This window comes from Amphibalanus amphitrite, unplaced genomic scaffold (genome assembly GCF_019059575.1).
Source record: "Amphibalanus amphitrite isolate SeventyFive unplaced genomic scaffold, NRLGWU_Aamphi_draft 001574F_arrow, whole genome shotgun sequence".
NCBI classification, from domain to species: domain Eukaryota; kingdom Metazoa; phylum Arthropoda; class Thecostraca; order Balanomorpha; family Balanidae; genus Amphibalanus; species Amphibalanus amphitrite.
In genome coordinates this window covers 81003-103465 of record NW_024883067.1, presented here as the reverse complement: position 1 = coordinate 103465, position 22463 = coordinate 81003, and the positions used below count along the sequence as shown (strand labels likewise).

Here is a 22463-nt window from a genome sequence, read left to right as displayed (position 1 = left end):
GTCGCGGCTCTGCGGCCGTTTTTTGCGAAGTTATTCACCAAAAACGGAACCGTGCCTTGAGGCACTTGACCTGACCTCAGAGGTCACCGGTTGACCTAGAACCTTAAAATCGGGTATCGATCTCTGCGTCTTGTAACGGCGCACACGCTCGTTTTTCCGCGACGCGCTAGCTCAACCTGGGGCGCAACGGCGAGGGGGGTCGTACCCGCCCCCCGCCCCCTCGGCCGGCGCCTATGTAGAAAACCTATAGGTCCGGTCCGGCGAGGGTTAAACTGGCCTCTGATGGCCCAGACCGACCTCTAAAAGTCCCACACCGGCCTCTGATAGTCAATCAGCCCAGTTGCAGTGGTCGCTGATATAAAACCTCTTAAAAACGTTATAGGTCTGGCTGAGCCTAGCTGGGCCGTTCATGCTGATTTTTATAGGTATATTGAAAAGACTCGCTTTGCACGTTTCACGCTTGCTCGTAATGAAGAAGTTGCTGGATGCCTCTGGAATTTGCATGGGTGCCAACGGCTGCGGAGGACAGGGGAACGCGTCCATCAGTTTGAGTTTATGGACGGGAGTCTCCCTGAAATTTTAACCAATTTTGTTTTTGTTTTTGTCTCGATTTTTTTTTATCTCTGATCATGTTTGCGAAAACAAAGTGGCCGAAATCCGAGGAGAAATCGGATTTTGGGGGTAGGTTAGGTTTTGGACCTCTGGAACCTTGGCCCCCCCACTTTCGAAAACGTTCCTACGCCTATGGACCCTGCTAGGAGCCGCCATCTGGACCGAACTAGCGGCCCTGGCCGGTCCGTCCCGCCGGATCCACCTACAGTGGGTGCCGTCCCATTGCGGCGTCGACGAAAACGAGCGCGCCGACCAGATCGCCAAGGAGGCGACCGCGCTCCCCCAGGCGGCGGTCCCGGTGGACGTCGCTACCGCCCACCGCGCGGCCGCCAGACTGGCCCGCGACCGCACCATCGCCGCCTGGCCGGAGGGCTGGTACCGGACCCTGATGGAGAACCGGCTGCCGCCGCCGGTCGCGACGGGGGACAGATCGTCGGCCGTCGACGTCCATCAACTCCGCGCGGGCCACTGGTCAGGATCCCGCCAATACCTTCACCGGATTGGACGGAACCTTTCCGACGATTGCCGCCAGTGCCCTGACACCGACTGTGCGGCGGGCCGGTGCACCGTGTGCCGGGAGGAGGCCACACGCCCCGGCACTTCTTCCGGTGCCCGGCCCTCATGGGCTGGCGTCTCCGGATGTACGGAACGATTTTCCTGAACCCGGAAGACGTCCGCGACGACGGAGAGGTGGCGGCCCTGGCGGCCGCCGTGAGGGACCTCCAGAGCCGCACGGCTACACCGCGGTGACGCGGCTGGAGGGAACACACAACAACAACAACAACAACAGCTCAGATGGCCTTCGGTTACATTTTTCGTTGCGTCTGTGATGATCTCTGAGTCATGTCGCATCGTCCGTTTTGTTATGCCCGGTAGTTCAGCGGTGAGTCGCTGGCAATCTGGCTCACTTATTCAACCCCTCAGACGCTGGCGGGCTGTGTGGCGAATCACCTTTTACAAATGTCGGGTATTGATAGCGTCATTCAGCGTATGTCGGTAGGCGCTAATATATAGATTTTTGGTAATAACCTGTTTGTTTTCAGGGCGCTGAAATCAGATGATATAGCTCCAATATAGGAGATAGTGAGGTTGTTGATGGTAGGTATCTGAAGAGTGTTGTTACCCAACTCAGAATAATTGTAATGTGCCATCGATTGTACCTTTTACCGCAACCCTGTCGATACCTATATTAGAAGGCTTGCCTGAGTTACTAATAGTCTTCCATTTAGAGAAAAATATCTATCAGTAATCAAAATCGTTAGGTATGCTGGTTCTGTTGCTCACCCCTTATCTACAGGCTACAGCATCGGCGCGGCACACGTCTTGGTGATTCCTGCTCTGTTCCTCCTGTTTCGTTTTTTAGCCGTCAACCTTGAAATTTACCACTTTCCTAACAACTCAACAGGAAAAAATGGAACGCGATATTTGGGAAAAATGTGTGTTTCCGAAAAGTTTTATTTCTTCTTAAGCAGTTTGAACAAAAATAGAAGTCATTTCTCATTTGAAACTACCCCAATTATCACGATATGATAGTGCCCGTTATTGGCAATGTAGGTGGCAGCACCGTCGACTGCGACTTTTTCGCTGTAACTTCGACCTGCCCGAGCCTCGTCAAATCGCATTTTTACGCAAAACCAACTGCAGGGCTAGTGTTTTGGCATGCTCGCGCCAATTTATATCTTTGTCTAACGCGAATCTGCGACTATCGACACACCCTAATAGGTATTCACTATTCGTAAATATGTCCAGTCAGCCGCATAAGTCTTCGGTCGACAATGCTGAATGCATGTTCAAATTTCCCGTGGCAGCACGGCGCACGCAATTGTAGCAAACCGCCGACACTGCAAAACACGAGCGAAAGCTTCACACAATCGGCCTTCCACACGGTCGAGCAGAACATTCTATCATCTGGAAAGTTTCACAGACAAAGAAGTTCGGATCACCTCAAAATGTCGCGGACGAGCATGGTGCAGTCGCAAATTGGAAAACTTTGGACGGCCAAGTCGTCCTTTTTCAGAGCTATATCATAGCAACAATATCCTCCTGTCACGACAAGAGCATCGGCGTATAAGTCGGTTAAACTGCATTAAAAAATGAGTTCCAGGAAAATGGAACGAGGTGGAGATTTCACAAATAATCGCGCGCAAATACAAAGAGTGTTGTAACTTGTAAGTTGCAAACAGCAATGATGTTGCGGCTTGATGAGATTTCAACACCAAATGACAAAACTTCAGAGGACTGACTGTACCTACTCAGAAACTGTGTTCATTTGTGTACGCAATCCCACCATATAGGTCAGGAGGTTTTGAGTCCAGCAAGCATACAAACTGTGAGAAAACTGTCAGCTCAGTGCATGTGAAATTGGTGGACTTCCCAAGCATCGTCTCTCGACCACGCCCACGACGAAAGATCACAAGAACTTACATACTACGTCACTTGCCCCTTCTGGCAGGGTCAGTGTCCAAACAGACATACAAATTGAGTTTTATTCACGATCGATGGCAACACAAGTCAAATTCCTAAAACCAGACGTTTCGGCCACAGGGTGCCTTCGTCAGTGGACACTAGTGATTAATTAAATTAAAAACACATAGTATCAAAAACAATCGGTATAAATCGTTCGAAGTCGACACATCGGGCACAGGTTTCGAAATGCATTCTTTGGTTCAACATTAAAAACCTAAATTGAGAACAGTATTCATCACGCCATTGTTCTTGTCGCGTTCTTTTGATATGCTGAAAATTAAATTATATAATGAATGTACCTACAGGTCACAATGTAAATGTCGGAACGTTTAATTCGCTCGCCTTTTCTCAGAGTCTTTCAAAATTCGCCAATCACCTTTCGTTTAGAAATCGTTTACGTTTTGTTTCCTAGTGCCATCATTGCAGCCGCTTTTGCCCAGGTAAAGAATCCAGGTTTTTCGTTCACTGTATCTTGGAAACAGATGTGAGCTGCTTCCAGAGCTTTTCTCACCGATTTTGACATGCCTTTTTCAATGACATGAGCACTGTTCCAGTTTGGTAAATTTTGACATTTTTCGATATGAAGGACGAGTGCGTTCGATCTATTGTGGTTCCGGACATCGCGTTTGTGTTCTTTCAGTCGTGTGTCGAGTCCTCTTCCAGTTTCTCCTATGTACGATTTGTTGCATGGGCCCGAGCAAGGAATTTTGTATACCACACTGTTACTATCTTTCTTTTCAGGCTTCGGCTGAGTCAGATTTTCCACTTTTCTTCCGGAAACTATCGTTACATTCGATCCATTTGATCGAAGTTGTCGTGAAATCGAGTCGGCATGTGTTGAGTTTGGTATCGATATATATCGGCCACGTTTCTTCTCTTCTTGTCTTCGTTTTCGTTTCTCTTCGGCGCTTCTCCTTCTGATTTCTTCCGCTTTCTGTTTCATTCTTAGTAGGAACCCTTTTGGATAGTGAAGCCGGTCGAACGTATCGAAAATGTGCTTCAGTTCGTCTTCTAAGAAGTCTTCGCTACATATTCTAAATGCTCGTAAGAAAAATCCGATAACGATCCCACTTTTCACTCGTTCGTTGTGAGCTGATAGAAAATGGACATAATCTTCTTTGTTTGTAACCTTACGATAAACCGTGAATTTTGCTTTCTGTCCACATCTCATGATAAGGGTGTCTAAGAATGATATTTTTTGCTCGTTTTCTCTTTCGATCGTAAATTGGATCTTTTTGTCGACTTCGTTGAGGACTCGGAGTTTTTCGTCTAGGTCGACATCTTCGGGGACCACCACCAGAACGTCATCAACGTACCGGAGCCAGGTACAGTCTGCCCCCATGATGTTCTTGAATTTTTCTTCCTCGAGAAGTTCCATATAAAAACAAGCAGCCACGGGGCTCAGTGGGGACCCCATTGCGAGTCCGTTGTGTTGTACATATTCTTGTCCATTGAAAGTGAAGATGTTGAATTTCATGCACAGCGAAATTAATTCCAAGTAGTGAGTTCTCGGCAGTGGAAGTGATTGTTCGTCGATTATGCTAACCACCCTCGCTATCGCATCTAAAGCCCCATCTACCGGCACATTGGTAAATAACGATTTTACATCAAAGCTAGCCAACTTCTTTTTACGCATGTCAATGTTCTTCAGCTGCTCCATCATATCTGTTGAATTTCTAAGATGAGATCCGCTTATGGTTCCCAACGCCTTCGATAGTGGCTTCGCTAAAACTCTTGCAATCTTGTGAGGAGCGCTACCTATCCCTGAATTAATGGGTCGCATCGGTATACCGTCTTTATGTACTTTAGGCAGTCCCTTCAATATCGGAAATTTTGGTGCTTCCTCCAGTAGATGTAGAAGTCTTTTCCCTTCCTCTGATCTTTTCATGATCTTACGCGCACTTTTGTTGAATTTGTTGCTTTCCTTCGCACCGAATCCCGCTTCCTTCTTTGCATAGGTTTCTGCATCAGCCAGAAGATCGTTCAGTTTTGTAATATATTCGGAGCTGTCCATAATGATCACACCACCCCCCTTGTCTGCCTGAGTCACGATTATATTTTTGTTCTCCGCCAATCCTTCTAATGCCTTCAGATAACGCTTCGGCAGACTCTCCGGTTCTTTATCAGCTAGGATTTTGCACACAGCCAGTACACCTTGAATAAATCCCTTGTCGGTATCGTTGTCGTTCCACCGGTAGTTTCGATCGACATGTCCCGTATATGCACATCGGTCCGCCCCTGAATCAAACTTGAGCCCAAGCGAAAGAGCTTCTTTCTCTGTCGGCGACAGTGGGCGCATTGAAGCTCTTTCGCTTGGGCTCAAGTTTGATTCAGGGGCGGACCGATGTGCATATACGGGACATGTCGATCGAAACTACCGGTGGAACGACAACGATACCGACAAGGGATTTATTCAAGGTGTACTGGCTGTGTGCAAAATCCTAGCTGATAAAGAACCGGAGAGTCTGCCGAAGCGTTATCTGAAGGCATTAGAAGGATTGGCGGAGAACAAAAATATAATCGTGACTCAGGCAGACAAGGGGGGTGGTGTGATCATTATGGACAGCTCCGAATATATTACAAAACTGAACGATCTTCTGGCTGATGCAGAAACCTATGCAAAGAAGGAAGCGGGATTCGGTGCGAAGGAAAGCAACAAATTCAACAAAAGTGCGCGTAAGATCATGAAAAGATCAGAGGAAGGGAAAAGACTTCTACATCTACTGGAGGAAGCACCAAAATTTCCGATATTGAAGGGACTGCCTAAAGTACATAAAGACGGTATACCGATGCGACCCATTAATTCAGGGATAGGTAGCGCTCCTCACAAGATTGCAAGAGTTTTAGCGAAGCCACTATCGAAGGCGTTGGGAACCATAAGCGGATCTCATCTTAGAAATTCAACAGATATGATGGAGCAGCTGAAGAACATTGACATGCGTAAAAAGAAGTTGGCTAGCTTTGATGTAAAATCGTTATTTACCAATGTGCCGGTAGATGGGGCTTTAGATGCGATAGCGAGGGTGGTTAGCATAATCGACGAACAATCACTTCCACTGCCGAGAACTCACTACTTGGAATTAATTTCGCTGTGCATGAAATTCAACATCTTCACTTTCAATGGACAAGAATATGTACAACACAACGGACTCGCAATGGGGTCCCCACTGAGCCCCGTGGCTGCTTGTTTTTATATGGAACTTCTCGAGGAAGAAAAATTCAAGAACATCATGGGGGCAGACTGTACCTGGCTCCGGTACGTTGATGACGTTCTGGTGGTGGTCCCCGAAGATGTCGACCTAGACGAAAAACTCCGAGTCCTCAACGAAGTCGACAAAAAGATCCAATTTACGATCGAAAGAGAAAACGAGCAAAAAATATCATTCTTAGACACCCTTATCATGAGATGTGGACAGAAAGCAAAATTCACGGTTTATCGTAAGGTTACAAACAAAGAAGATTATGTCCATTTTCTATCAGCTCACAACGAACGAGTGAAAAGTGGGATCGTTATCGGATTTTTCTTACGAGCATTTAGAATATGTAGCGAAGACTTCTTAGAAGACGAACTGAAGCACATTTTCGATACGTTCGACCGGCTTCACTATCCAAAAGGGTTCCTACTAAGAATGAAACAGAAAGCGGAAGAAATCAGAAGGAGAAGCGCCGAAGAGAAACGAAAACGAAGACAAGAAGAGAAGAAACGTGGCCGATATATATCGATACCAAACTCAACACATGCCGACTCGATTTCACGACAACTTCGATCAAATGGATCGAATGTAACGATAGTTTCCGGAAGAAAAGTGGAAAATCTGACTCAGCCGAAGCCTGAAAAGAAAGATAGTAACAGTGTGGTATACAAAATTCCTTGCTCGGGCCCATGCAACAAATCGTACATAGGAGAAACTGGAAGAGGACTCGACACACGACTGAAAGAACACAAACGCGATGTCCGGAACCACAATAGATCGAACGCACTCGTCCTTCATATCGAAAAATGTCAAAATTTACCAAACTGGAACAGTGCTCATGTCATTGAAAAAGGCATGTCAAAATCGGTGAGAAAAGCTCTGGAAGCAGCTCACATCTGTTTCCAAGATACAGTGAACGAAAAACCTGGATTCTTTACCTGGGCAAAAGCGGCTGCAATGATGGCACTAGGAAACAAAACGTAAACGATTTCTAAACCACGGATCACATAACGGATCGGCAACTCCCCCCGCGACCTGTCTCCCCTGCCACCTGGTGGGCATTTAGGTGAACTATCTTCACTAAGGAAGCGGCCGGCCTCGTGCGTGTTGAGGGCGCCGTGTCGGAGCTAATTAAGTGATTTTTCTGCGGAACATGGTTTCTCAGCTAGCTTAGAAGATATCTATGGTATAAATGAGAATGGCAAGAATCGTTAGAGACAGGTTAAGTATTTGAGATTGTATCCTTTGTCATGAAAATCGTTGTTTTCATACCCACGTGGGTGACCTAGCGTCCATCGTGAAATGGGTAATTTTCCGATCGCTGTCATCTCTTACATATATTTCATGAGTATATTTTTGATAAATATTCATCTGCCGATTAAATTAAACCTATAACTTTCACAAATATACTTGCATAAAGTAAAAACCCACGCCGGGCCGGTACACGGTACCAACCGCGCCGGGCCGAGGGTGTATGAAACCCCCGCCCGCCCCCCCCCCCCTAACTCGGCTTCTGGGCCACGTAGCCACACGGGGTAAGCGGCATTCCAAAGAGCGTAAAAATAATGGCGGAAATACTTCAGTCATTTCTTAGGTCAGAGGCCAGTTTTACCAACAGAAAAATAGCAGCCCGGCGCAATTTTTCTGTCAAAAGCCAGCCGACGAGTTTCACCAACCAGGCGAAAAAATATCCGCCGGCGTGAAAAAATATCAGCCAGAAAAATAGCCAACGAGTTTCACCAACGGCAAATGCGGCATTAATGGAGTGTTTATCTGCGCCATTATATGTAGAAAAACAGCCCCAAAAAATAGACAGGCGACCCCGTCTATTTTTTTTGATGTCGTGTGGGGATAATTGGCCTCATTTGTTACTAATTATCGTGATTTGCGCTTCTCAGTTGATATAATAATTTAGTATCATTCATGGCCAATTTGTAAAGCATCTGGGCTTCAAGATTAGAAGAGGAATACTGATGATATTGCGTAAAGAAAGAGCCTTTGTCACCAGGCAGGACCAAAAGGAACCAACAAGACGGGTGTTTGGTGTTGTGGTGTTAGTTTTTTTCGCTTTATATTATCTTTTTGCTACCAGCACCCAACAGCAAGATGATAGCGCATTAAAGGGACAGTATCACCATTTTGATGAAATTTGACATTGCATAGGCCCCACCTTTCTGGTCCGGGAACTGAAGACCGATCCTCGAAGCTCCGCACCGTTATCCCGCTATCGCCGCTCAAAGTACGAAAGGTGTACCACACTTTGAATCGTGCTTCACTATCTTCACTGTTTAAATGTTTGCGCCGTTTTGAATTGACCGCCAGTAATAAAACTTTTACCCTGGTCATTTCATCAAATTTTATAAAGCCAAAACGTTTTTCGCACTTATTCATCACCGTTAAATTCATTAAATAGTCGTAGGCAATTTCCGCTGTTTCCTTCGGATTCTAGCGGCTCAACAAAGGAATTCCTCCAGCTTGAATCACAATCTCCCTCCAATGTATGACGTTTATCACGTGATTGTCACGTGATATTTTCTCCTATTGTCAATTGTCACGTCCAATTGTCACTCTCTCCAATTGTCACGTTATATTTTTATAGGCAATACCTAAGGCTACCTCTCCCTAAGGACAACTCAATCAGAAGAACGACCTCGTAAGCGTAGCGTCAATAATGTATTATCTGCGCCAGTTCTGTAGTAATTTTGCATGCTTCCAAACTGGCGGCCATGCTTGTATAGTGGTGGTTCGCTCATGAAAATGAATCATGAAAATGAAATGTGGTTGCAATATTTTTCACCGAGTTCGGTCCTCAAACTATGTTTTTCTGATTCAGAAAAATAAGAAATGCTAGTAAAAAAAAAATCAGCTCCATACATGGATTTTTTTTTCGATGATACTGTCCCTTTAACTAGTGGTCAGCTTACAAGTTCATTGCTCGCACGGAAGTGGAAAACAATGATGGAAGGTCATTTTCGAAAATCGAAGGTGATTGAAGAAATGCTGGAAGGAGAGGCAGAGAGGGTAGGCTCATTGGACTCAAGATTTTAAATAAATATGTCACTGTTTTCACATATTCATCTACATTTGACATTGCAAGGTGCCAGCTACTGATACCACTACTACTTTTGGGTGGAACTTACTCGAGCTGTGCGGCATGGTGCATTGACATTGCTAAGACCAAAATGGCAAGATTTTCGAGATATAATAATTCAAGATAGTAATTCAAGATAATTCAACTCAAGATAGAATAAATTTAAAAAGAAATTGAATAGCATGAAAGAAATGTATAAAGGCTTGTTTTTTAAGCAAAACGTGCAAAGTTTGCATGGTTGCGAACCCGAACAAACTTGCTGAATGCTGTCATAAGATTGTGCCACTGAACTCAGCAAGTCATGCTGCCAATATTGAAGGAAAAGAAAATAATAGTAATGTTGTAAAATGTAAATGAATCCATAACTGATGTGTGTGCTGTGTGCACTGTGCTGATATTGAATGCATGTGTATCTTGCATGCATGAGTCATGCAGGGATCATGTTAAAACTGGCTGTAAGTATTGTGAGTTAGTTTTGCTAAATTGTGGAGGCACCAGGCAAATTGCGGTCAAAATGTTATTTGTTCACCTCAGCGCTGAAATTTCTGCACACAGAGTTTTCAGATCATGCGCCGAAACGTTCATGCAGCCCGTCCGTTACGCTGGTCATGTTGACAGTGACAAGGATTTTTTCCCAGTCTCATGTTGAAATACAATAATAATTCACTTAGCTTGATTTTAGCTTATGTTTTTCATGCCAGTTCCTAGAATAAGGCAGCCAATATTTTCTGTCATGTGAGAAATAAAATGACAATATGCACAATTGCGGGCTGTGGCATGTTGTGATGTTTTTCCTTGTTTATTGCTGAGGTTTTTCCAGTCTCTGCTGCAAAAACGGTGGTGAATCCACCGTCATCCGACGGTTTCGATGACGCCAATCATCGGCGAGTGTTGCTGTGATGGCCGACCTGACTGAGCGCACAGCGGCAGCCGCCGTCGCCAATAACGACAGTGAGGACACCTCCGAGTCGGACGGAGACGCCGCCGCGGACGACTTCACCGTGCTGGACGAGGTGGAGCGCTCGAGCCGACAGGCCGTGCACCGCGTGCGCTGCCCGACTGGCTGGCGCACCCGCAGCCGATTGGCGACCGGCGGCCGGCGCCGGCCAATCTGCCGGCGCTCTGCCCCGAGCTGCGCGCCCGGCTGGCCGCCGAGGGCATCGAATAGGTGTTCCTGGTGCAGGTGACGGTGCTGCCCGAGTTGCTGGCGGCCGCAGAGTCGCTGCTGCCACCGGCCGACCTCTGCGTCTCGGCGCCGGCCGGCCGCGGTAAGACGCTGCCGTTCGTGCTGCCGCTGGTGCAGGCGCGGCGCCGCGGTGCGCCGGCCGCCGGGTGCGCGCGCTAGCTGTGCTACCTACACAGGCGCTGCCCGCTCAGGTGCCCGCCGTGTTCCGCCAGTACGACGCCGACACGCCGCTCTGCGTCCGGCTGCTGGGTGGAGACGAAGTGGCACGAGGGGGGGGGCACCAACTGGTGGCGGTGGGGCCGCGCGGCCCGGTCTCCCTGGCTGATCGTGGTGAGCACTCCTGGCTGGCTGATGGATCACATACCCAGCGCCAAGGGCTTCTCGCTAGCGCACCTGCGCTACCTGGTGATCGACGAAGCCGACCGGGTGATCGAGATGGCCGAGACGGGCTGGCGGAAAGCGGTGGAGCGGGTGGCGGCAGCCACGGCCCGCCGCCCTGCATCGCCGGCTGGCTGACGGCCGCCGCCGTCTGCGCGCCTCACCTGCCGCTGCAGAAGCTGCCGTTCTTGGCTACCCTGTCACAGAACCCGGAGGCCGGAGAAGCTGGAGCGAATGTCGCTGTTCCAGCCGCGACTGCTGGTGGCCGGCACGGCCGGCCGCCGTCGCACTGCCCGGTCAGTTCGTCGGCAGGTTCACCACGCCGGCCGAGCTGAGCGAGTCGTTCAACGTGGTGGCGCCGCAGCCGCTGAAGCCGCTGCTGATGCACAATTTGCTCCGACAGCCCGACTGGCGGCGCTCGCTCGTGTTGGTCAACTGGAACGAGGCAGCGCACCAGCTGGAGCTACCGCTGTCGGTGCTGGGCGCGCGCGAGGCCGAGTTCCCTGGGGCAGTGCCGGCGGGCCAGCGCGGCGGCGGCGCGCGCCAGCTGAGATGCTGGTGTGCTCGAGGCTATGGCGCGCGGTATTGACGTGGACGCCGTGGACGCGGTCGTGTCGTACGACATCCCGGCGCTGTTGAAGGCACACTGCGTGCGTCGGACGGCGCGCGTTAGCCGGGCCGGCCAGGCGGTCACGCTAATGTTTGAGCGGCAGCGCAGCCATTTCTAGCGGCTGATGGCGCGGGCGGGCAAGGTGGACGGCCGGGTGCGGGAGACGCCGGTGCCGCTGTACGAGCTGCGCCAGTACGAGGCGACCTACGTCAGTGGATTTCCACGCTAGCTTCTAGTTGATCGCTTTTTTCACCTTTTTTACGCTCATCGCTCATGATTTATTTACATTTTAGAAATATTACAATGAATAGGTGTTTACCTTGTCATCAGCCCAGAAAAGTTAAAGTAGGTAAGGCGTTTTTAGTTGCATAATGTATATTTGTTCATGAACACGGATTTAACGTGTCCTAACTCCCAAATGCTTCGATATTAGACCCGAGTTTTGCAAACCAGTCGAAAGGCTTAGAACGATCATTTGGTTGGGGCGTAGCCAGACGGCTCGACTGGGCGTGGAAGCCGGCGAAAAGGTGGTCACCACGCGATCATCATGTAAGCGGTCTCCGTCGGACGATTGTGTCCGTGCGCAACGAATGATCTCGGCACACGTGGACGAGTTCGGCAGGACTCTCCACTGAGCGGTACTGGGCGCAGTCGAACGACGGTCGACGAAGCTAGCGCAGGTATTGTTACGAGCCGGACCAGTGTAGCGGGGCCGGAGCTTATATTGTTTGCTGTGTGGCGTTCCTTCGTCTTGACCGGGCCCGGCAAACGGGGCCTGCATATCGGCTGAAACCACCTAGCCGGGCAGCATGACCTCCACCTCGCCGAAGTGGGGCGAACGACCGCCCTCAGCCCTGCAATGACCGCGGTGCAGTTAATCTGGGTAGGTATCTTCCTGAGGTATGACACTCGCCTTGGCACAAGGCTTTACCCATATAGGCTTTGGCGAATCCTTAGCCCTCTTGGTCCTAGAAGTAGGTGTAATGCAGTGCGCGCGAAGCCGCCTCGCAGCACCGCAGTTCACTCGCTCGGCAGCGGAACTGTCCGTCCAGCTTCAGGTGGCGCCTCTGGGAACAATGTTTGCCGCTTCTTCCCCACTCTTTTGACATCTAGGAAAGAGGTGCGACTCCCGCGTCGGGAGCGGGTCCCATCTATTATAGTCCCCACCTCATAAAAGGTGGGAGTGGGGGTCCATACATTGCGTGCACGTTCGACACGATTATTTTCTACAAGGTGCAACTAAAAGCAGACAAAAAGGTTAATTGCAAGTTGAATGTATTGTAAAAATGAAAAATAATAGGCTGACAGGAAAAAAAGATCCACTAAAACGCACGCTTCCTATCGTGACCGTCATAAATGACGTAGGTTTACAATTTGGTGGTCTTGTATTGGCAAGTTTATTATGGTCTATTTTGTGGTTACAACTCTTGAAAATATATGTTATGTTTTCCAATAATAATATTTTTCAATCTTTGTTGTATTTGCTTTAAAAAAACTCGCTTAACTTTATTGGAAACATGTTTTAAATAATTTATCAATCTCCTTGACCATTATCGATATTAAAATATCAGCTGACTGACGGCGACAAATATTTCCGGCCGATGTTGGCTGGAATTTTTTTGTTGGTGAAACTCGTGGCTGTGTGGGGGCTATTTTTTCGGCTGGATATTTTATTTCGGCGGCCGGCTGGTATTTTTTGGTAAAACTGGCCTCAGGTCAAAGGTCAGGTTACCAGAGGTCATTAAAGGCAAATTTTGTCTATTTCAACAGTTTTCGAAACACCCGACGCCTAACTTGAGAACCAATAGAACTACAGCGCCGCGGAAAAGCGCATTCGATAGCTCTTTCACAGGTCTTTCTGAGTTTTATTCTTAGATTTGACCTCAGGTCAACGGTGTAGCCTCCAGAGGGCAAAAACTCCAAAAATAGGCGTGTTTACGAAAAACGTTTTTTTCGGTAATAACTTTAGACTTAAACGAGCCACGACATTACTTTTGCCAGCATCGTGTTCCTCTCGTCGAGACGCGTCGAATGAACTATACTCGTAGGTTGACCTTGGAAGGCCATTTTGAAAATTTTACGTCAGGCCAAGGTCATGACCTGACCGGAAAGGGTCATGCTGCATATCAGTCGATCCGTATCGTCGAGCTGAACACATCTGACGTGTTTTCATCGCTCTAGCACGTCTATCAAAAGTTATAGTAAAAAAAAACTGCTGTTGACCGTTTTCATGCCACTGTTAACATGTAACCCGATGTTTGAGGGTGTTAAGAATGACCCGCCCAGACCAAATGAGAGGCCTTTCAATTTGCTCTTATTGACTTATTATTAGTATTATATATATATATATTAATATATATAGAGAATGTTGAATATGAGGCAATATATAGGGTGCAAAATGACCTGACCTGGCTCTAAGCCACAGATATCTTGAGATGTAACACGTGGCTAAACCAGCCTCGGGGCCAAAGCTATAGTCACTGTTTAGCGGCACGCTGCTAGCCAGTACCTAACATCATCAGGTATGGGTGCCTCCGTTCCTATGGAAACGTAAGCAAACTTCACAATGTTGCCAACGTCTTAAAGGGACCCTCCCACCTTCAAAAAAGTTAATGAATTGGCATGAAAGTGATGTCGCTCGGTTCAGAAAGAGCAAAAACGAATATCTACCAAATTTCATCGAAAAATATTCACCGGTTTTCAAGATATTAGACATTTACTTTTGTTTACTTTTTGGGATCTCCGCTGTTCCTAGCGACTTTATTTAAAAGTGCGGCATTTGTTGCGCGCAAAGCAGCATATACCACCGCGTGCTACAAAACGTTTTAGTCAAACATTTAAAAATCGTTAGATATCTGCGATGACGTCACACATTCAGAGGGGTATTCCTATGCATTAGCCCCTCTGAATCAAAATGATGCAATTTTGAAATTCAATATTTCCGATTTAAGGCATTTCTCGATGTTGTGAGTGCCGAAACCGGTAATTGTGAGCCAGGGACCCCATTTTGGCTATCTCAACTCAAATCTAATGTTAAGGTGGGAGGGTCCCTTTAATGAAAACCGGCTAAGTGTCGATACCTTGTAGCGGCGGGGAGGGTCGTATCGTGAAACAGGGGCCGAGGTCCACCTATAGTCTCGTTAATGGCCAGCTCGTTGGATTTGCTCCGATGTTATCTACTCCAACTGGTAGCCGGTGACCGTCTAGATCGGAACAGGGGATGAACTCTTACTATGGGCAGACGGATGAGGAAAGGTCTTCGTGTACCTACGGCCAAAAACGACGTTAAAGTTGCGAGGACGTGCTTCTTGCTCATATAACTCAAGCATAACTAGAAACATTTGGATCATTATGCATGCTCCAGCTGATTAGGGAATAAAGTATGTAACATTTCCATGTTATGGTAACATTCCAGCTGTTAGAGAGACTCCGTGATTTAATCCGTTCTTAACCTTTGTTTGTTTTTGTTTTGTTGGGTTAGACCCTTTCGGTCCATTGAGACCATTGCAGAGCCGGAAGGATTATAGGAATTGGGAGAAACATTGGTATGGACAGGCACCCTAGAGAGTCACCGGGGCTGAGCCCGTCCGAATGGACAGGCCGACCAGCCCCCCAAGCACTCTCTGCACCCGGCTACGGGTGTGCTCCCATGGGAGCAGTGGTGCGCTTCAAGGGAGCAGCCCGCATGAGATTAAGTTGCCTGTCCAGCCCGGATCAAGATTTGCTGCGTGGAGGAGAAGGATTTGAACTTGATCTGAACATCCTGAGGATGGAAACGACGGACGGGTGTTGCGTTCACACCCGTTTCCCCGTGCCTTTTAACACTGGTTGCGGCGGGCGGCCGGCTCCCCTCCTTAGTGAAGATATCCGCGCCGCTAGATGGCAGCCCGCTCCGCGGGTACACCGATAACAAAGGGAATCGGGGAGAGTTGCCGATCCGTTAGGTGATCCGTGTCTAAACGAAAGGTGATTGGCGAATTTTGAAAGACTCTGAGAAAAGGCGAGCGAATTAAACGTTCCGACATTTACATTGTGACCTGTAGGTACATTCATTATATAATTTAATTTTCAGCATATCAAAAGAACGCGACAAGAACAATGGCGTGATGAATACTGTTCTCAATTTAGGTTTTTAATGTTGAACCAAAGAATGCATTTCGAAACCTGTGCCCGATGTGTCGACTTCGAACGATTTATACCGATTGTTTTTGATACTATGTGTTTTTAATTTAATTAATCACTAGTGTCCACTGACGAAGGCACCCTGTGGCCGAAACGTCTGGTTTTAGGAATTTGACTTGTGTTGCCATCGATCGTGAATAAAACTCAATCATGTCTGATCATTTACAGACATACAAATCGCTTTCTCCAACCTCCCGCATGGTCTAGTGGCTAGGATACACGGCTCTCACCCGTGAGGCCCGGGTTCGATTCCCGGTGCGGGAACACGTTTTGACTGTTCCTGGAAAACATTGCACTTCAATTGGTGAGTAACCTCATCTGAAAGTACTACAGAAGTACAGCCCTCGGGAGAAGTGTAGAACAAAAACTTGTTTCCTGCCATGCGAAACTTATACAAACTTATCCTAGCAATTAGCAAACAAACCAAGGGCCAAGAGTTTTTAGTTTTGGGCGTCTCAAATGCCTGTTTAAGTCATTTCAGTTCACCCAAAGATAACCTAATATCTAACCAGGATGAAAATGTTTCTGGTAAGTACTACCTTCTACCTTTCTAGGGCAAGGCAAACGGTGTGGCATAAAAGCTCATACTTCACAACAAAATTTAACGTGACTGAATCTATCAAAAATCCATGAATCGTTGAGTTATGTTCTTGTCATAGGAACCACCGAAGGCTTTTGGCGCAATCGGTAGACGGAGAAATTGGGGAGAATTCCAGAAACCGGAAACTTTCCACAAAGTTTGTTCATAAACCGATTCAAGTTGTCAAACGTGCTACTGAAAGGCGGTTTAAAAGTTGTCCAACTGAAAGCGACGTCGCCACTTCAATCGCTGAAATCAGAAGAAAAAAAACACGGCACCGAACCGTCCCTCAGGCGCGTCAACATGTGTGTATCAAATCACTGTTGCCGATACGTTTAACTTACAACTCCGAAACCTGCCATCAACCCTTAGCCTCATCAGAGCGAAGTGTACAAGGCTATGCCAAAGTCCAAACAGTCATTTGCCCTTCCCTCTAGGCTTGGGGGCTTATTTAAAAAATAACAGTTCATATCTCAGAGTTCCTTATCAGAGCAATTCGCTTTGACACTTAACCTCGCTTCACTTCAACTTATCTGATATAACCCATCGCTAACTTACGTCACCTTTGCAATTGCATACCTACCTAACTTACTTCACCCCAACACAACTAAAGCCGTAATCGTCACCCTGTATGTGAAAGGCTTGTAATGTGGATGCATACATACATACATACCTACAGTCCGACATGCATACTGCATAGTGCATAGTGCATGCATACAAGTGCTTTTGAACGCAGCTCACCTAGCTTGACATCACCCAGCAAGTATGCTTCTCGCTCTTACCACGACAAAGCCCCAGACACCTCGCCACCTCCCATTACCTAACGGGTCAACAGCAGGGATCTCCCGAGCCGCTGTTTAGTGTTTACCCATACACCTGGAGTGCAGCTCTAATGGACCAGCCGGCCCGGAGGAGACATGCGATACGTCACACGTCGTGCCGCGGGCACACGGGCGACGAAAAACGCTGGAGAGGACGGACGGCAAGCGGGCGACGCGACATATCAAGGCCGCGACATACGAGTTAGGCGGGCCGGAGGATAGGAGATGAAGATTGGAGATATTGTGGATGTGCTGGACAGGGGGAGTCAGATGGGTGTGATAACTCTGTAAGGTGATATGATACAAACAAACGCATATCAAGCGTGCTATGCAATTTGTTGGTGAGAAGTCAATATACGCAATACGCATGCCAAACAAACAAACAAACAAACAAACAAACAAACAAACAAGGCGATTTTCTATTTGGATACGTCAGACTCAACTAGGTTATTTGATTTGTCTAGCAAATTATCGCAGAAGTCGTGAATTCGGCCGCAGCTATTGGAAGCAGCCAATATCACCATAGCAGCAGGATGTTGACAAATGCATAATTCCGCCACAAAATGATTTTTCATCCACATTCTAGCTGATTCGGATTCATTGCTACTTCTAATACAGCGCAAAGAGCACTTTTGATCATCTTGAAAAGCAAATACGAAATTATGCTAGCTGTAAATAATAAACTTCTTCCTTCTCTAGCCTGCTTTATTATCCTTTAGAAAAGTGCATCAATCGACCCATTGTGCAGCAACTTTAGATGCGTGACACTAGTTGAGATGAGAACTTTCCAGACCAAGAAACCATACCAGGCCAAGATATTGATGAAGCCAGATAAAGAATAATATTCATGAAGATTGAAGAGCCCTTAGTCCTCACAAAGTCACAATGTCAAAATGAGGCTTCAGTTTCTGGAAAACAATGGGATGTAGTTTTTAGCTGATAGATTATATATAATGGAGCACATCTTGAGCAATTTTGCAATTGTGAATTTTGGTCCTGGTCCCAGAGAATAAAATCTGTCTGGAGAACCGGCCAGCTGGAAAATATGCACTCAACACTCAACACTCAACAGGAAAATATGCTTGACCTACTAAATGTGACAGTTGATAGAATGTGTTCTCACTTCTCAGAATGATATAACTGCATGTTTTAGGTGCAATAATATCAGTTTTTCATCACACAGGCTGGAAATTTAAGAGATTTCAGGTGCCGGAGTATAAATTTGTAAAAGAGAACAAAATTGTTAGGACCCGACTGGGACCAGCAAATTATTGCCAACATTGATCCTGAGACAGTCATCAGAATATCATCAGGCATACTATGCTTCATTTGTTCAGCATTGACAAACTTTATCGAACTGCAGGAACTAAGTGAGCCTCCTTTGGGGACCATCGCACAACAATTGTTAGGAGCAGTGAATAAGGACTCATCAAGAATTGTCAGTATATTAGGACTCACAGCTATCAGACCAGTTTTTCCCTAAGGAAAATGGTCGAGTGTGGTTTTATCCTAAAATCTTTAGCCACCTTTCTAGGCATAAATGACATTAGGTGGTAGTTAACAATTAACATTTCGAATGCACAAATGCACAGATATCACAAAAACCAATACTACAATGCCAACAGCATACAACCTAATCTGTTTCCTCACATGCATAAAATTTATCCATATGTAGCTACCATCACAAAAGGTGATCAGTTACTATCTCAGCACCCAACTTGTGCTTTTCAATCCGACAGATATCATTTCCTGGTCCCTTTTTCTTACCAACATGTCCATCTGACTCCAGCAGAGTGGCCAGGTGTCTGCAGGTCTGAGCAGCGACCGCCCTCAGCTCGCGGGAAGTGAGCCCTTGCCGTCCTCGGACCTCCAGCAGCTCGGCGAGTGAAACGGGCAGGGCCACAAGCGCTGCCATCTGGGGAGAGGGGGAGAGAGTTAAATATTAGTGAGAGACACAGGCAGTCAACACGAGGGATGCTGTTTGCGGAGAAAAGGTCAGACACAAAGGACAGGACAAGCATAGACCCAACTGAAAAGACTTCTGTCTGTGAACTGTGAACTGTGAGTAAAAAGGCAATAGCAAGTGAAAAGGCAAAAAGAAGCTCATAAGCCACATGCTTTTGAAACACTGAAAATGCCACAGTTTCAGCTTGCCCTTCAGGGAGCTTCTCCTATCAATACAAGCCCTGTAGGTCATTGGCGGAAGCAGGTGGATCCCCACATACGAGCGCTGGACCAAGTGACATTTACACAGCCCTCACCACTGCAGTCTGCAAACGATATAAACAGCAAATGAAACTCATTTTCTTACTCGTGACATTGTTTGTGAAGAATCTTGGGCTAAATTTCCTCGGAGATCAGCAAGGCCCACCGAATCTGAACTACAAACGCAGCAGCTCCTAACATTGAAAATGTGAGCATGTTCCAATCTGCCAGCCTCACTGCAAGACACATCAGTCTCTAGAAAACTTCAATAGCTATAAAATAGTCCCATAAACTACACTAATAGCTATTATTTTAGGAAAATGACATTTTATCACCGCACAGCACAGCACACATGACATGACATGACGTTTATTTGGGTAATGCCTTTGCAACGGCCCCCACAAAGAACACAACAGTTTCACATGACACGACCAACACGAACACGAACACATACCACAAAGACAAAACAAAACAAAGCTCGCACGCGCCACATTCGTCTCCCTTTGCGGGCCGGCGTTCAAAAGTCAGCTGTTTCCGTGGGGCTCGGGCGCGGCTGGCAGCGGACGGACGACAGCGGGCTGACTGGGACCCTGGGGCGGGGGGCGGGGACTGCTAGCCTCGGGCGGTAGAGGAGCAGCTGGTCGACGAGCCAACTTCTGGGGATAGAAACTGGGAGAGGATCATGCACAAGGACAAAGTAAAAAGTTAGGGGACATGTAGTGGTGTCTGTGGTGACATTGAAGTCGGGGCTCGAGAGTTATTAACCGCTTTGCCTTCGAACCCGAAAAGCAGATCGGTGGAGACGGGTCCGCGGGGTCACGCCTCGGGCCCTCGCGGGATGCTTCAAGCAGCAGGGAAGAGCTGATTTTAATTGATTTTAACACGGAACACTGAATGTCCTTAATAACGGGTCACGGGGACAGGCTTTGCTGTCCCCGCATCGAGGTATCTCGAGGACGTCACAACTCGCATGTCACTGGTCAGTGGTCAGTGCAGTGGTCAAATCGATGAAAAAAAATATCCACGTAGCCCGTAGGTAACATGTTCACACAGCACACTGCGGGCTCCGACGGCCAAACCAGTCATATTTAACTCCATTTTTGTAAAACAACTCGTAAATGTACGATGTCGGTACCCTGCGGGTACCGAGCCTGTGCCTCGTGCCAAACTTGTACCTAAGTTCATCGAGTTTCAAGGAAGAATAAGGTCAGCCTAGGTCACAAAAAGTCAAATACCAACCTTAATTAATATCGAGACATATAATTACTAAATATGTAAGCCCAAAAGCCTTATGACAAACATGGTAATTTGGTAGGTATGGCGTTTCTGTGGCGCAGTTCTGACCGGAGACTAAATTATCAATAATTACGAGATTTTCCTTTGGATAAAAGTGTCAAGTCGATTTAGCAGTAGGTAGTGGTTTGGCACTTGGCAGAAGATAAGAAGTAGGACTAGGTATTGCATAAAATGAAATGAGAGAACCTCTGTAAGTCTGTAGAGCCTCCAAAGTGATGCAACTTTAGCACTCGAATCTAAAATTCGCGCAAAGAACCTTTAATTAAAGGGACTATCCCACCTTCTAAAATGTTGTTAAAACCAGTTAAATTGTGCCCGACTTAATAGATTGGATGACCAGGAACACGGTTCTGGCATTTATTTTTCATTAAACATCTTAGGCTTCCCATATTCCACACACAAACTTTCAAATATGTGACGTCACAGCCCAAAATTACCTCCTTCCCCAGGCCACATTACTGTCATAAAGCTGATTCTTTTTACTCTGTAGGCACCACAACAAAGTTCAGACCAAGTTTTAAGCGATTTTTCAACGAACAAACCCATTTAAATCAGAATGACTAAGCGAGGTGACGTCACACTAACGGTCGCTCCATGTTGAAGATAGGGCCTTGTACAAGGCCCATTTTCAAATAAAGGGAACGAATTTCTTCAACACCAAGAGGCCGCGGGGGTTGCAACCTAGATAGATAGTGGTTTCTGAACCTCGCCGCAAACTTGGCTATCTCAACTCAAACCCCATGTTAAAGGTGGGATAGTCCCTTTAAATAGAACAAAAACAGTCCACATATTAAATAGGTATGAATGTGTTATCCCAATTCCCAGCTAAGCAATGATTATGACGCTCACACGCTAGTGAGCATGCATTGCAGTGCAGATGTGGCAAGTTCATTAAGCTATACCCCCTGATACCATATTATAATTACTACAGCCCGACACACACACACCAATTACTGAAAGGGCAATGACGCAAATATGGCCGAGAAATTACGTTAACGACATTAATAAATGCACCAGTGTTGAGCTACGATCTCGGGCGTTATGCCTTGTGAACAAACAGTTAGCATGGGCACACGTCCTATCGGGCTTTTGCCAGCCCCACCTCCCACCCCACTCCCTCTTCGTCCCCAATGCGCCCCTGGTTACCCTTGCACATCTGTTGGGGTGATGCTGAGTAGTTTACGACCGTTATGTTATTAGGTTGCAGATTTTTTTATTAGATTCATTGCAAGCGAAAATAGCCATCACAGCTTTTTGTTGCATGCTGTGCAGTGTGCAATACATTGTGAGTCTGTTCAATGTGTTTCACAAATGAATTTCAGGGAGGAAATGGCTTCTTTCTTTACTGTATTCTGTCAAATGATGAATGGTGACGGTCAGGTCCGAAAACTTTTTACCAGAGAAAACAACGAAAAAAAACTAATTACACAGTAAACGTTCAGAATACCTAACTAAAGAGCATGTTGAGTATCGGGTATGGGAACGCGAGGAAAAAACAATTCAACGGATACCGCAATACATAATGCGAATATAACGCAAAAATAAATCAAGCGGGCACATAATGTCCCATTAGTCCAGCTCGCATTGTCTCTCGCTAATGTTCTGTCCCTATAGCTCTCCCTGCCCCTGCTCCCCCCTGCCACCTGTCCATTCCCACCACTGACATCATTCCACATATTACCTGTCACAGTCCTCTGATGAACGAGACCAAAAACTACGGTTTCATTAACGGCTCCGGTGTCCATTCACCTGGCTGTCGTATATCTGGCGTCCGGTCCGTGAAGGTTTGGTATTTTTAGGTTATGAGGTGGTCCCATTCGACCGGTGTTAGCTGAACCTCGC

General features: G+C 46.9%; 1 protein-coding gene and 1 non-coding gene across 2 annotated transcripts in view; one reads left to right on the top strand and one right to left on the bottom strand.

The window, feature by feature from the left end:
- The window catches only part of LOC122373935, a 63769-nt gene that overhangs the window by 16744 nt on the left and 24562 nt on the right, over positions 1-22463 (bottom strand). The window contains exon 2 of the mRNA XM_043352393.1: positions 18888-19035. Coding sequence (XP_043208328.1) covers positions 18888-19035 — 148 coding nt within the window. The remainder of the gene's footprint in view (positions 1-18887; positions 19036-22463) is intronic.
- On the top strand, positions 15912-15983 carry Trnae-cuc. The gene has a single exon. It is a non-coding gene; the product is annotated as a tRNA-Glu (tRNA).